The sequence below is a fragment of the Balaenoptera musculus genome, chromosome 16, assembly GCF_009873245.2.
Source record: "Balaenoptera musculus isolate JJ_BM4_2016_0621 chromosome 16, mBalMus1.pri.v3, whole genome shotgun sequence".
NCBI lineage: Eukaryota > Metazoa > Chordata > Mammalia > Artiodactyla > Balaenopteridae > Balaenoptera > Balaenoptera musculus.
In genome coordinates, this window is record NC_045800.1 from 84,681,539 (window position 1) to 84,695,175 (window position 13,637).

The 13,637-nt window shown below is 48.5% G+C and overlaps 1 protein-coding gene across 1 annotated transcript in view; it reads left to right on the forward strand.

The window, feature by feature from the left end:
• The window catches only part of ABCB10 (ATP binding cassette subfamily B member 10), a 33,891-nt gene that overhangs the window by 5,103 nt on the left and 15,151 nt on the right, over nt 1–13,637 (forward strand). Inside the window, exons 2-6 of the mRNA XM_036828772.1 lie at nt 3,840–4,040; nt 4,785–4,987; nt 9,122–9,256; nt 10,014–10,160; nt 11,153–11,288. Coding sequence (XP_036684667.1) covers nt 3,840–4,040; nt 4,785–4,987; nt 9,122–9,256; nt 10,014–10,160; nt 11,153–11,288 — 822 coding nt within the window. The remainder of the gene's footprint in view (nt 1–3,839; nt 4,041–4,784; nt 4,988–9,121; nt 9,257–10,013; nt 10,161–11,152; nt 11,289–13,637) is intronic.

Here is a 13,637-nt window from a genome sequence, read left to right on the forward strand (position 1 = left end):
GCTATTTGACAGATGAAGAAACTGAGGCACAGAGAGTTTGAGTGACCCACTCAAGGTCAAACAGCTAGATGGCAGAGCTAGGGCACTGACCCTGTCAGTCCCAACTTCAGAACTGACCTTCCCAACATGCATCCCAAATCTGAAACTCTCAGGTCCTGTAGAATCTAGTTCTTAAAAATATCTGCAGTCCTTGTCACGGTCCGTATCCCCTCTGCCCCTCCCCCTTTCACCCCAGTTCCGCTCTCGCCTGGATCAGGGGAGCCTCGGGTCCTTTCTTTTCACTCTGCTGCCAGAGTGGATCGTGTAAAATGCAGATGTGACTGTCTCACTCCCCAGCCCGAGGCCCTTTGAGGCCTGCCTTGCTGCAGAGTCCCTGTTCTACTTTAGAACCCGGATCCTAGCATGCCTCCGCTTCACTTCTCAGTACTTCTCTGCCCCAGAGTCCCTGTTCCAGCTTTGCCCTGCAGCCTTTCTGCTCCCTGGCTGCCCTCACCCCCAGGCGAGGCCCCTGCTGTGTTCTCGGCTTGGAATGTGGGAAGATGAAGAAGACAAGCTTTGTCTCAGAATGTGGTTCTGCAGTGTATGAACTGGGTGGCCTTGGGCAAGCTCCCTCACCTCTCTGTGCTTGAGTTTCCTCTCTGGAAAAAAAATGAGGGTGATAAAAGCATTGCTGGAGAGAGTGCATATCAAATGCTTCAGAGAGTGGTGGGTGGTTGGTGCCTTAGTCCTTGAGTGACATGGGGGTAGCTAGCTGCACCTGCCCAGCACAATGTCCCGTATCCAGTGGCGAAAGACATGCTTTAGAGCCTCCTCCGCCCCCCAGACCTGTCCGTCCAGGAGCTGTCTACCGGCCACAGCCCTTCTCCAACAGCCTCCGTTTCAGGTTTTCCATCCCCTTTCTTTTGGAGGAGATTTCTCTCATTCTTTGAATGCTGTGATGCAGGAGAATGAGGGTAACGGAAAGATACTTGAAGATACCTGTCAAGAGACAGGTAACAGTTGCTTGGGTCCCGTCAAGCAAGGATAGGAGCAAGCAAGATGCTTAACCATGGAGAAAAGGTGGAGAAGAGTTTCTGGAAGGATTATGGTATACTTGGCTTGTCAGGTTTGGGGAGGAATCAGAGATGATAGTTGTGGCGCAAATCTACATGATGCATGAATGTCCGAGATGGTTCTATGTAGTAAAACCTTAACAGGAATCCAGCTAACCCCATGCTGAAAAAAAAATTAACTTCTGTATACATTCAACTTGTAGAAGAAAGAGGCAAATGGCAATAAGACAAGCTGTCAATCATTCTTTGTTTTTGTTTTTTAATTAAAAGGAAAGAGAGGGGAGATCCTGGAACGCATTTTGATTCAGCCAAATTCCTTTCTCTTTGTAATCATTATCATCACTGTGTAAGAACTAGTGTGTGTTCATGATATACAGGTTCATATTTTGGAGTTGTAACTTTGAGTTTGAAAACTAGAGGCGGGAGGGAGAGATGGACCTTGATGGCACTCTGCATACATTACACTTACGGAAGTATTTGCCGAAGGGAAGAAACAGACCAGAGAAGCTGGCTGCTGATGACAGATGAAACGGGCCTTTCGGGTTAACCCCCGGCTCCCCAGGCCACTGCTTTCTGGAGCAGCCCGTTTGCCGTGACCGTGCCCTGCAGAACCCGAGCTATACTTGCCTCCTACACCCTTCGGGCTTTCAGTCCCTCTGAGCACTGTCATCAGGAACACCGCGTTTCGAAACAAGACCCCAGGTCTTAAAGCAGAAGGAAATGGCCCTTGGCCAGGTTCACATTATGCAGTTCGGTTGTGATAAAGGGGTTTTCAGCCAGTCACATGGGCTTTCTGGCTCCGGTAAAGGAGTCATTGCCACACGGACTTCCTGAGCCACCAGATCTTAACGATTCTCTTTAGGCTGTTGTCGAACTCTGATACGCTTTCATGCCTCCTTTGCCAAAGTTCAGTTTATTTGTTCATTCATCCAACAAATATTTATTGAGCTTTTACTATATACCTGTCCCTGTAGGCAGTGGGGGTATAACAGTGAACAAAACAGACAGAAATCTTTTATCCTACTGGAGAGAGACAGTAGACAAGTGAAGCGTTGGGAAGTGCTGGGAGGAGAATGAAGGGCGAGGCTGCTGTGTTTGGGTCTGTATTAACAGATAGGGTTGCAGAGCAGGCCTCCTTGAGGGGAGGCCATTAGAAAACCCCCAGGAGGGGAGAGAGTGTGTGCAATGTTCCCGACTTAAGTCAGGCTCACATTCCTCCTAGAGCTCTGTTTGCCAACTGAACAACAGGTTCACACTGAGTTCGCCCTCTACTCTTTTTATTAACGTTTCGTGAAAGTAAAGCCTTTCACTGAAGTGTGAGCGTTAGGCAAGACACAGAGAAGCTGTTTGCAGGGTGTTGGGAGCGCCCATTCCCCAGGGCTCAACCCACATTGTGTCCACTTGGGGTTCGCGCCATTGATTCTCCAGTGATGGCGCTAGCTGGGCCCCAAGCGGGACCAAACTCAGAAGGTGCACAGTGGCACGTGCCCTGCCCCAGTCACTCGATGCCACTCTTCAGAAGGAATCTCTGTTACTTGTTTCTCGTTACTCTCCTGGAGATATTCTGTGCATTCATGAACTTGAAAACCAACAAGCAAAAAAGTCCCACAGATGTTAACATCTGTGTCCTGGGCTTTTTCACTAACAGTGTATCTTGGTGGATGGCTTCATAGGTGGTCGCTTCCTATAGACTCACCTCGTTCTTTTTAACGACTGCATAATATTTATTAAATAAATGCTCCATAATTGATTTAACTTTTCTCCATTAATGAACATTTAGGATATTTTGAATCTTTTGCTGGTATAAGCAATGTCATAATGAACACCCTTGAGTGTACATTTTTTGCATACACATGTGGGAGTGTATCTGTAAGTTAGACTCTTAGAGATAGAATTGGTGGATGAAAGGGAATGTGCATTTACGTTTTGACTGATAAGATCACATCACTCTGCCATTGCAACTGTACCAGTTTGCACACCCACTAACAGTGTAGATGCTTCTTTTCCCACAGCTTCACCAACACGGTGCTGTCAAACTCTTTGATCTTTGCCAATCATTAGATGAAAACTGATACATCTTTGTAGCATAAATTTGCATTCCTCTTATTAGGAATGTCGTTATCTGATACATGTTGTTCCTAATTGGATTTTCTCGATATTTTCTTTTCTGAAAAGATACTGTGCCCTCTGTCTTTTTTTTTTTAAGGAGAGTGAACAGTTGTGTTCTTACATATTTTTATATCATGCTCATATTCTGGTACTTTATTTGCCAGAGCAATAATATTAAGAAGGAATGTATCACATGTGTAATGGCTGCCCGTAACTGCTTTCCAAAGGTTCAAGTGTTTTGAAATATTAGACATAATCAAGAGCTTTACCTGCATAGTTTGATCTTCAAGCTAAGATACAGTTAGATGCCAGGGAATAACAATGTATAGCATGAATGTAGGAAAAATATCATCTCGGGAGGGAGGCTGGAACGGATTTCTGTGGTTAGCTGTCAGTTACTCCTGGGAAGAAGAGAGCACAGACCAGGGTAAAGCAAAAGCCGTCTTGTCTGGATACTTGGGGACGATCAGTGCCCTTACAGTCATCCTGCCTGATCTGGCCCAGAACCTACTCGGTTCTTCCTTTAGTCAGGGGTCCAGGAGCTAACGGAGGAGACTCCCAGCATCTGAGAGCGTCACATGCTCTGAAAAGTTTATTCGGGAAAGAAGCGTGATGAACTCAGCACCCTGCCCCTTGGCCGAAGCACCGATGAACCGGAGAGTTGCTTGTGTTTTCCAGCTGCAGTTGGGTTTCTGACGGTGTCCAGTGTCATCACCATGTCCGCCCCCTTCTTCCTGGGGAAGATAATCGACGTCATTTACACAAACCCTTCTGCGGACTACAGCTCCAGCCTGACCAGCCTCTGCCTGGCGCTCGGCGGTGTGTTCCTGTGCGGCGCCGCGGCCAACACCGTCCGCGTCTACCTCATGCAGACGTCAGGTGCCACGACCCTCCTCCTGGGCCACGTGGGGTGGGGGGGGGCGGATCTCGTGGGTTCCCTGTGCTCCGGTCCCCATGTTGTCCTCTGTTCCTCCACCCCGTGGGGGACAGGGCCAGCACTAGGCTGGGGATTGTTGTAGATCACTTGCTCTGTGCTCAGCCCTCCTCTCCCGTGAATTGGAGCGCAGTCGCCTGTGTGCCTTCCCGGAGGTTTGAGTGAGGCGGCCGCAAAAGCCGGGACGTGCCCCGCGCTGTGCCGCCCCGCAGGCGGAGCCGGGCGATAGCGGTCGGTGTCACTGTGAGGCCTGCTTGTTAGTAGGCGGTGACACCACAGTGACGCTAGAGCCCGGGACACCCGACTCCGAGTCGGTTGCTGGCCATTTAGCCGATGAAATACTCTGTAGATAATTCAGCAGTTCTTGCCGTTTGAAGTTCAATCCAGGAAAGGATTGCGAAGGAGAAGCAAAATTAGCTTTTGAGAAGATAACGTCGTAAAACTTCTCTGTAAGCTATACTTTACAGAAGTCTCTTGGTCACGTTCCGTTTACCGCTGTATCGTGGGCACCGAGAGGAGATCGGTGCTGGTCACCAGCGCGTGCCGGTCAGTGCGCCCGGCTCCCACCGCCCCCGAGCCGGCCCGGACAGGCCTCCGGGGCTGCGGCTCAGAAGAAGTGCCGACCTCGGGCTGCGCGGCTGCGTGTCAGCGGCTGAGCCCGAGCGACGCCAGTGCTCTTTGCCTTGCAGGTCAGCGCATCGTGAATAGGTTGAGAGCTTCGCTCTTTTCCTCGGTTCTGAGGCAGGAGGTCGCTTTCTTTGACAAGACGCGCACCGGAGAGCTGATCAACCGCCTGTCCTCGGACGCGGCCCTGCTGGGGCGCTCGGTGACCGAGAACCTCTCGGACGGGCTCAGGGCCGGAGCCCAGGCTTCCATTGGCGTTGCCATGATGGTATGTCGGCCCGGCTGCCGGGGCGCCCTGCGGCCGGGGCTCGGCCCGCGCCCTCTCAGGCGTGAGGTGCGCTCCGGTGATCATCGCTGTCGCAGAGGCCGCGGGGACCTGGAGCAGCCGCTTCCTGGGTGGCACCTGCGCCTTCACTTTTCCGCAATGAATTCCTGTCTGGAGAACGGACCGTTGCATTTAGAAAAATCACCTTGTTGCCTGGGCTTTCCAAGAACGTGTGACGGGGATGGGAGGGCCCTCGGGTGCTGAGTGTGGGTCGGAGGAGGGGTGTCAGTTCCGTCCCCAAAGGCAGGAAGCTGCCACTGCCGTCTGGATGGGACCGAGGCCTCGTTTCCTCTCCTCCTCCTGTCAGGAGCAGGTCCCCTCCTACACGCAGGCAGCTCTGCACTCCTTTAGGGGAGCCCGCTCCCCCCAGGCCCGTGTCCCTTCCGTAGCTGGGGGCTGAGCCCAGCTCCCTTCTTCACACCAGGGGTCTCTTCAGACCTGCGCGGCTGGCCAGTAGGAATGTAGTGCAGGCCACGTGTGCCAATGTACATTTTCTAGTAGCCACGTTTTAAAAAACAGAAAGAGGGAATTACTTGGCGGTCCAGTGGTTAAGACTGGGCACTTTCACTGCTGTGGGCCTGGGTTCAATCCCTGGTCAGGGAACTGGAACTAAGATCTCACAAGCTGCGTGGCGTGGCCAAAAAAAAAATAAAAAAATAAAAAATAAAAAGCAAAAAGAAAGGTGAGATGAGATTAATCTTAATAATTTTACTTAATATAAACAAAATATCAGTTCAACATGTGTTTAATATAAAAATTGTTAGATATTTCATATTATTTTTTCATATTAAGATTTCAAAATATAGTATGTTTTTTTTAATAAATTTATTTATTTATTTATTTTATTTTTGGGTCTTCGTTGCTTAGTGCAGGTAGTTGCGGCGAGCGGGGGCTACTCTTTGTTGCGGTGCACGGGCTTCTCATGGCAGTGGCTTCTCTTGTTGCGGAGCACGGGCTCTAGGCGCACGGGCTTCGGTAGTTGTGGCTCGCGGGCTCAGCAGTTGTGGCTCGTGGGCTCTAGAGCGCAGGCTCAGGAGTTGTGGCGCATGGGCTTAGTTGCTCCGCGACATGTGGGATCTTCCCGGACCAGGGCTCGGACCCTTGTCCCCAGCATTGGCAGGCGGATTCTTAACCACTGCGCCACCAGGGAAGCCTCCAAAATATAGTGTGTATTTTATACTTACGGAACATCTAAATCTGGATGCTCAGTTTTCATTGGGAATACCTGATCTGTATTTAGATATCATAAAATTTGTGGTTGAAAAAGTATATTAACATACCCAAGTTCCCAGACATACTTAAAACTTTACCGATAACTGAATAGAAATGGAGTATCAGTTTTTAATTTTAAATTTTTTTCTTTTTAATTTTTATTTATTTATTTATGGCTGTGTTGGGTCTTCGTTTCTGTGCAAGGGCTTTCTCTAGTTGTGGCAAGCGGGGGCCGCTCTTCATCGCGGTGCGCGGGCCTCTCACTATCGCGGCCTCTCTTGTTGCGGAGCACAGGCTCCAGATGCGCAGGCTCAGTAATTGTGGCTCATGGGCCCAGTTGCTCCGCGGCATGTGGGATCTTCCCAGACCAGGGCTCGAACCCGTGTCCCCTGCATTGGCAGGCAGATTCTCAACCACTGCGCCACCAGGGAAGCCCTAAATTTTAATTAAAACTAAATACAATGTAAGATTTAGTTCCCCAGCACACTGGCCACATTTCAGGTGCTCAGTAGCTGTGAGGGGCTGTCATCTTAGTGCAGTTCTAGACCCCTAGCATGAGGACGGTGACTGGTCTTTTCTCACAGGTGGGAAAGCTTGGGTTTCTGTCCTGTGTCCCACAGAGCGTTCAGTCCAGAGCAGAAGGATATGTTGAGCCTGTAAGAGCTGACGTACAGAATGGAAGACAGCTTTGAACTCTTATGTATGCCCAGCCAAGAGAGAGGCAAAACTCTGGGAGGAGGGCCCTCCTGAACTAAAGCACCGTTTCCAGATATTAATAGTCTGGGGCTCAGGAAGAGCTGGGAAGCTCTTTTTGTAGCAGTTGAAGAGAGTCCCAGTGTAGGGCAGGTGGCTCATCACAGGGAGGGAGCCTTAGTACCGTGAGCTGCATAGCAAAGTGCCACATCTGGGGGCTCAAACAGCAGAAGTTTACTTCCCGTGGTTCTGGAGTCTGGGAGCCCCGGATCAAGGTGCTGACGACGTAGGTGCATTCTGAGGCCTCTTCTCTTGGCCTGTGGGCAGCCGTGCTCTCGCTGTGTGCCCCGCTCACAAGGCCTTTCCCCCGTGCTTGTGGGGAGAGAGCTGACTCGCTGGTGTCTCCTCTCTTAAGGACCCGAATCCTATCAGATCAGGGCCCCACCCTTATAACCTCATTTTACCTTAACTCCTTCCTTAGAGGCTCCATCTCCAAGTCCAGCCCCATGGGGGCTTAAGGCATATGAATTTGGGGGGGACACAAACACTCAGCTCGTAACAGGGCCTCATGGGGGCATCCCCTGGGACCTGGCCTTTAGCTCTGGAGGAACAGAAGTGTACTTTGTTTCTCATGGGCTCCCTGGACCTGACTATGGTAAGCCTGCTCCCAAGAACCTAATAATGTCTGTACCATACTGCCAGTTTGGTAATTTACGTTTGGGGGGTCTTCCTCCCACCATTAAGATGTGTGTTCCTGATACTCCAGCGCTCCTTGCATGACAGCACCCTGTGATATTCTTCAGAAGGTTATTTCTAAGCATGGAACCGGAGCACAGGGAGGCAGGCTTCTGAGCCCATCCCCAGGGCCCGGGGAGCACCGAGGGATGCCCCCCGTGCAGAGGGCTTGCTGGGCCTGTGTTGTGTTGAGACCTGCCTGGGTGCCTCGCTGCCCCTGCATGGGTCCTGTGGCCACTGCCATCCCAGCGTCTGCTTGTCTGCTCAGGGTGGGTCGTCCTGCTTGTCTGCTCAGGGTGGGTCGTCCTGCTTGTCTGCTCAGGGTGGGTCGTCCTGCTTGTCTGCTCAGGGTGGGTCGTCCTGCTTGTCTGCTCAGGGGGGGTTGTCCCATAGATCAAGGTGCTGAGCTCATTGCTGCCTCAGGGCCTCTGCGTACTTGCTCTTCCAAGACCACATGACCCTGTGGTTTCTCTCTCTCTCTCTCACCTGTTTGCTCTCCGACTCTCACCTTTGCTGTCCCCTTGGATGAAGCTCCACGTGGGTCGGTTATCTCCCAGGTGCCTAGAATAGTGTTCGCTGCATGAAGGCATTAGGCAACCAATGAGTAAATAAGTGAATGATTGCGTGCTTCGTCCTTTACTTTACATTTCAGTCTGCAGCTTTTCCTCAGCATTTTAGGAGAGGCTTGTACTGATGATACTATTTTATAATTAATAATTTGTTGAAGAGATGCTAGTACCATTTAAAATACAATCACCTAATTGCAGGGTTGGCTGCGGGAAAACCCCACTGTGTTACTTCCCCTTCGAGCAACTCCAGTTGTTAGGAAACTCCTCCTTTTGTTGAGTCCAGATCCATCCGACTGAGATTCCAGCCCTCTGAGCCGCGGAAACAGCTCTAACTTGGTTGTTACACCCCCTGCCAAGTCCTCTTTCAACTTTGTCATATGATGTGGGGGTTTTTGGTCGTGCTGCCACCTGAGTCATTTCGGTGAGCCATTGCTCGGGTTGTTCAGAGCCCTTGATCTGGACCTGAATGCAGGACTCCTGGCGTGGTCTGGCCGGCGTGGAGCGGAAGGCGGCCTCCCTCCTGCGCTCGCATCCTGCCCCCCTTCTCTGTCCTTGAACAGCGTGGCCTCATTTACACAGCACCGGTCCTGCGTTGTGCCAGTAGTGGTGCAGCAGGGGAGGGTAAAAGAGCCCCACCCTTGCTTCAGCAGCTCTCTGTCACGTCACTCCTGTGTGGCAGGCTGAATATTCATGGGGCTTTGTGAAGACTGAAAATGTTTGAAAAGTTCTACCAAAACTGGATGTACGATTTTGAGACAGCACCTTTAAGCCTGCCTGTTAATTTCAACACACACCCACTTAGAGTGTGCGGTGAGAATGTCCTGCTACTCTGTGTAACCCAATACCTTTTGACTTTTGTTTTTGACAGTTTTTTGTCTCCCCTAATCTGGCCACTTTCGTTTTGAGTGTGGTGCCTCCAATATCCATCCTTGCTGTGCTTTATGGCCGATACCTACGGAAACTGACCAAAGTCACTCAGGACTCCCTGGCACAAGCCACTCAGGTAAAGGCCCCTCCCTGGTGTGGTCTCCACTTGAATGAACTCAGAGCCAGGGTATCGGTGGGCAGACCCTAAGGGATGTGCTTAAGCTTTTCAAAAAAGTACTTCCTTTTCCTTACATTAGCCCCCCGGATCCTAGCAACACAAAGTACTCTGCCTTCTAGACTAGATTACTACCCACACCTCAGCGTTGAGCCCACTTGACTGTACATTGTGTGAACTTCTTACTGTTGCTATTTCTTACAGGACGAAAAAGCTAATTATATTCTGAAAGTAGTTTCTGGATGATACTCAGTCCTTCATTAATTAATAAAGGTAGCTTTGTAATGCTATCCAGTATTGTCTTTTTTAAAAATTAAAAATAACTTATATTTTCATGTTACAAAGCCATGCATATTTATGAAACTAAAATTTTGAGAATATAAAGAGAAAAAATAACATGCATAATTCTAGCTCTCAGAATGAATGTTATTAACATTTTGGAGTCTATCTTTTTCATCTATCTTTTTCACTACGTAAAGTATATTTCTTTATCTATCTACCTACCTTCCCATTTATCTCTTTATCTACCTATATATATGATGTGTCTATGTATAGATATATATTTGTTTACAAAAACAGGATTGTTCATATACTCTGCTTTGAAATCTATTTTTGACTTAGTTGCATATCATGAGCAGCTTTCTATTGATAGTATCTTAAAAATGAGAACCACATTTTAATTTTGCCTCCCTCGAAATATATGTATTATTTCTCCCAGCTAGCTGAGGAACGTATTGGAAATATAAGAACTGTTCGAGCTTTTGGGAAAGAAATGACTGAAATAGAGAAATACACCAGCAAAGTGGACCATGTGATGCAGTTAGCAAGGAAAGAGGCATTTGCTCGGGCTGGCTTCTTTGGAGCAGTAAGTAGATCATTTTGGAAAGAGTGAAAAGGGTAGACGTTATGATTGGGAGGGGTTTTTATTCTGTGAATCTTGCCATACATAGAAAATACTTCTCCCTCAAGAGTAAGAATTACCATCCTTAAAATATTTTTGTGAAGGAGGAGGGAAACAAGTAAATGTAATTAAAGGAAAGGTGGTGAGACCAAGACAGTGTGGGATTGGGCACTGATTCTCAGAGTGTGGTCCAGACCAGGCATGTCAGCTTCGCCTGGGAACTGGTTAGGCACGCAGATTCTCAGCTCCGCTCCGGATGTCCTGAATCGGAAACTCTTGGGATGGGGCTGGCAGTCTGTGTTTTAGCCCCAGGTCATTCTGATGCAGGCAGTTTGAGACCCACTGAGGATTAACCAAAATAACCTCAGTGTATTTCAAGAAAGAAGTATAAGAAAATTGATCACGTTGATCACAATGAACTCGGGTAGGACACCGAACTAGAAAATCACCATGATGGCAAATTCATAATATGTTCAAACTGGAAAGAACGTTAGAGGTGATTCAGTAACGGCCGTGACTTAACGGATAGGAAGGCCCAAGGAGGCAGCGCTTACAGAGACCATGCACCTCACGCCGTTCAGGGCAGGTGAGCGTGATGCAGGGCTCTGGCTTCTCAGTGCAGCCTGCCCAGCCCATCACGGTACAGTGTACTGATTTCCTCCAGTTAGGGAAGGCCTCCTTACTATCATTTTTCTCCTTTGCAAATTGATTAGACTGAGTAAAATAGGAATCTGACGGGTGACTTAGTGTCTAGGTTTCTGTGTTAATGAGATTATTTCCTTCAATATCGTGATATTTCAAAAGTATTTTTAAATTCAGATTAAAACTTACTTAGTATTTCGGAAAAATCTTGCTTGATGGTGAAATGCATAAAGGGAATTATAGGCCATGTGAATGCTTTTTGCACTTGGCGTCTTCGGTTCCCACCTGACTGCTGTGTTTTCTTCCCTTGACAGACCGGGCTCTCTGGGAACCTGATCGTGCTTTCTGTGCTGTACAAAGGAGGGCTGCTGATGGGCAGTGCCCACATGACAGTGGGTGAACTCTCTTCCTTCCTAATGTATGCTTTCTGGGTTGGATTAAGCATTGGAGGTATATAATTTAAATAGGCTTGGGGAATTACAAATCAAAAATAGGGTTATAGTTTCTGAAATGAAAACTTAACCTTCCCATTACTCCACCTCTCATCAATTAACTAACTGCAGAAACCTCTCCTAGAATGTTACTCCAACTTGACTTTGGAAGAAAGAGCAAAGATACAAGTGGGATCCTCCCTGGGGTCGGGAATTTCCAGGGTTTTGCAGGCCCCCCGTAGCTGGTGGAGCTCCGGGTCTCACCGGAGCTCTTTCCAGCTGCATGTAGGGCAGCCTGTTACCTTTCACCGCAGGATGGATGCTGGGGAGGAAGGGTGCTGTGAGCAGGCATGTACAGGAACCCCCGGCCTCTGGTGGTGGTGATGCTTCCATGATGGGCAAGTCACTGGTGGGGAGTAAAGTTCCTTCTGTACAAAGTCAGCCATGTTCAAAACTGGTGAACAATCACAAGTATAAACGATAAAGTACATGAAGCACAGTTGCTTGCTTTTGTCAAGCATCTCTCAGAGATGAGCTTTCATTGTCTACTCCTGGGTGAAGGGAGGCAAGATCCGTGGAGTCTGCGAGGTTTCTTTTCCGTAGCTTTCCTGAGGCCCCAGCCAACCGGGAGCAGATGATTTCCTGCTTTTTGTTTTCCTTCTTCTCTTTGAAAAGAGATGGAAAGGTTAGGTAAACACTGAAGTCTGCTTCAAGGAGCTCAGGTATCCCATGGGGTCACCTCAACCCGACACCCTGGTTGTTTTCAGGGTTTCAGGGTTTTCTACTGGTTAAACGTATAGGCTTCTCCTTAGACATCCGCAGGCAAGTGAGGATATTTTCTGGACTGAGATTTCCAGAGACCCCTTTAAAAATAGCATTTTAGTTCCTCTGGCTGGTCTTGAAGACAAACCTGATCAAGACACTTCGGGTGCTGAGTGACGTGGGAAGCGAGAGGGCCAGTTCAGGAGGACAGAGCAATGACGGTGTTGCCCTTTTCTCTCCTCTCTTGGGTTGGGCCTGTCGGGCTGTAGGCTCGCACGCCCGTGTGGGTGGGTTCCTTTCAGCCTCCTGTCCCACCTCAGAGCGGACTTGTCTGCCGCTGCCTTCCCTCTCTGTGGCCCTCCTGTGCACGGTCCACGCTTGACCGCTGTCAGCTTTCCTCCTGCCCCCCCCCAATCTTGCGTTTTCTGCCACATTTGTCTCGATCTTTCTTAGTCCCTCTGCCGACACCTCCTTTTTTCCATAGTACTTGACCTGATAGACGCTACCTCTGTTTTGGGGTGTTCTGCTGCCCTACCTTTTGTCCCAAGTTCATAGCTGTGTCTTGCACAGAAATTGGTTGGAAACACAGTTCCCCGTCCCCTGGGAGTCAGTTACCTCCCCTGGTCACAGATGTGCTGCTGAGGCTTTGTCTGTGCTTGAGATTTCGGGGGGCTCGACCTCCTGAGCCACAGGCCACCCCCCGGCTCTGGTTGATGGTTCCCGCCGTCTGGCGGTGGAGAGAGGAGTGAAGTGTGGGCAGGACTGTAGGGACCTGTTACAGGTTGAGTTGGGTTTTAAATGTTTTTGTGAAGCTCACTGTTTAGAGTGAGTCTGTGATGAATCTGCGATCAAGAAATCCTGTTTTATTTATTAAATAAATCAGAATTTTTATATGTTGGTTCCTGCTTAGAACAGATTTTACTGAAAAAAAAATAACCCACAATAAATTCTACATTTATTCTCTGTTGTGAGAGGGTCAGAGGTGCTATTTGAAGGAAAACATGCTTGTTTATTTTATACCAGAGAAGGCTCTTACATCTTCCTGTCGAACCCAATATCTTTTTTTCTTACATTTTTATTGAGGTGAAATTCACGTAACACAAACTTAATCATTTTTAAATGTACAGCTCAGTGGCATTTAGTACATTCACAGTGTTGTGCAACCACTACCTCTGTTTAGTTCCAGAATATTTTCCTCACCTCGAAGAAAAGCCCATATTCATCAAGCAGTCCATACCCGCCTCCTCAGCCCCTAGCAACCAGTTTGCTTTCTATCTGTACATATTTACTTATTCCGGATATTTCACGTGAATGGAATTATATAGTTTGTGGCCTTGTGTGTTTGGCTTCTTTCCCTTTGCATGTTTTCAGAGTTCACCCACATTGCAGCATGTACTTCATTCCTTTTTGTGGTTGAATAATATTCGATTGTATGAATAGACCACATTTTGTTTATCCAGGGCCATTTTGTCTTTGTTTCTGTTTTCCAGGGTCTAAACTCTTTACTATGTTGTGAACTACTTCCGACTCTTTCCCTTGACTTTTCCTTCCTTCCTTCCTTCCTTCCTTCCTTCCTTCCTTCCTTCCTTCCAATTAATAGACTTCT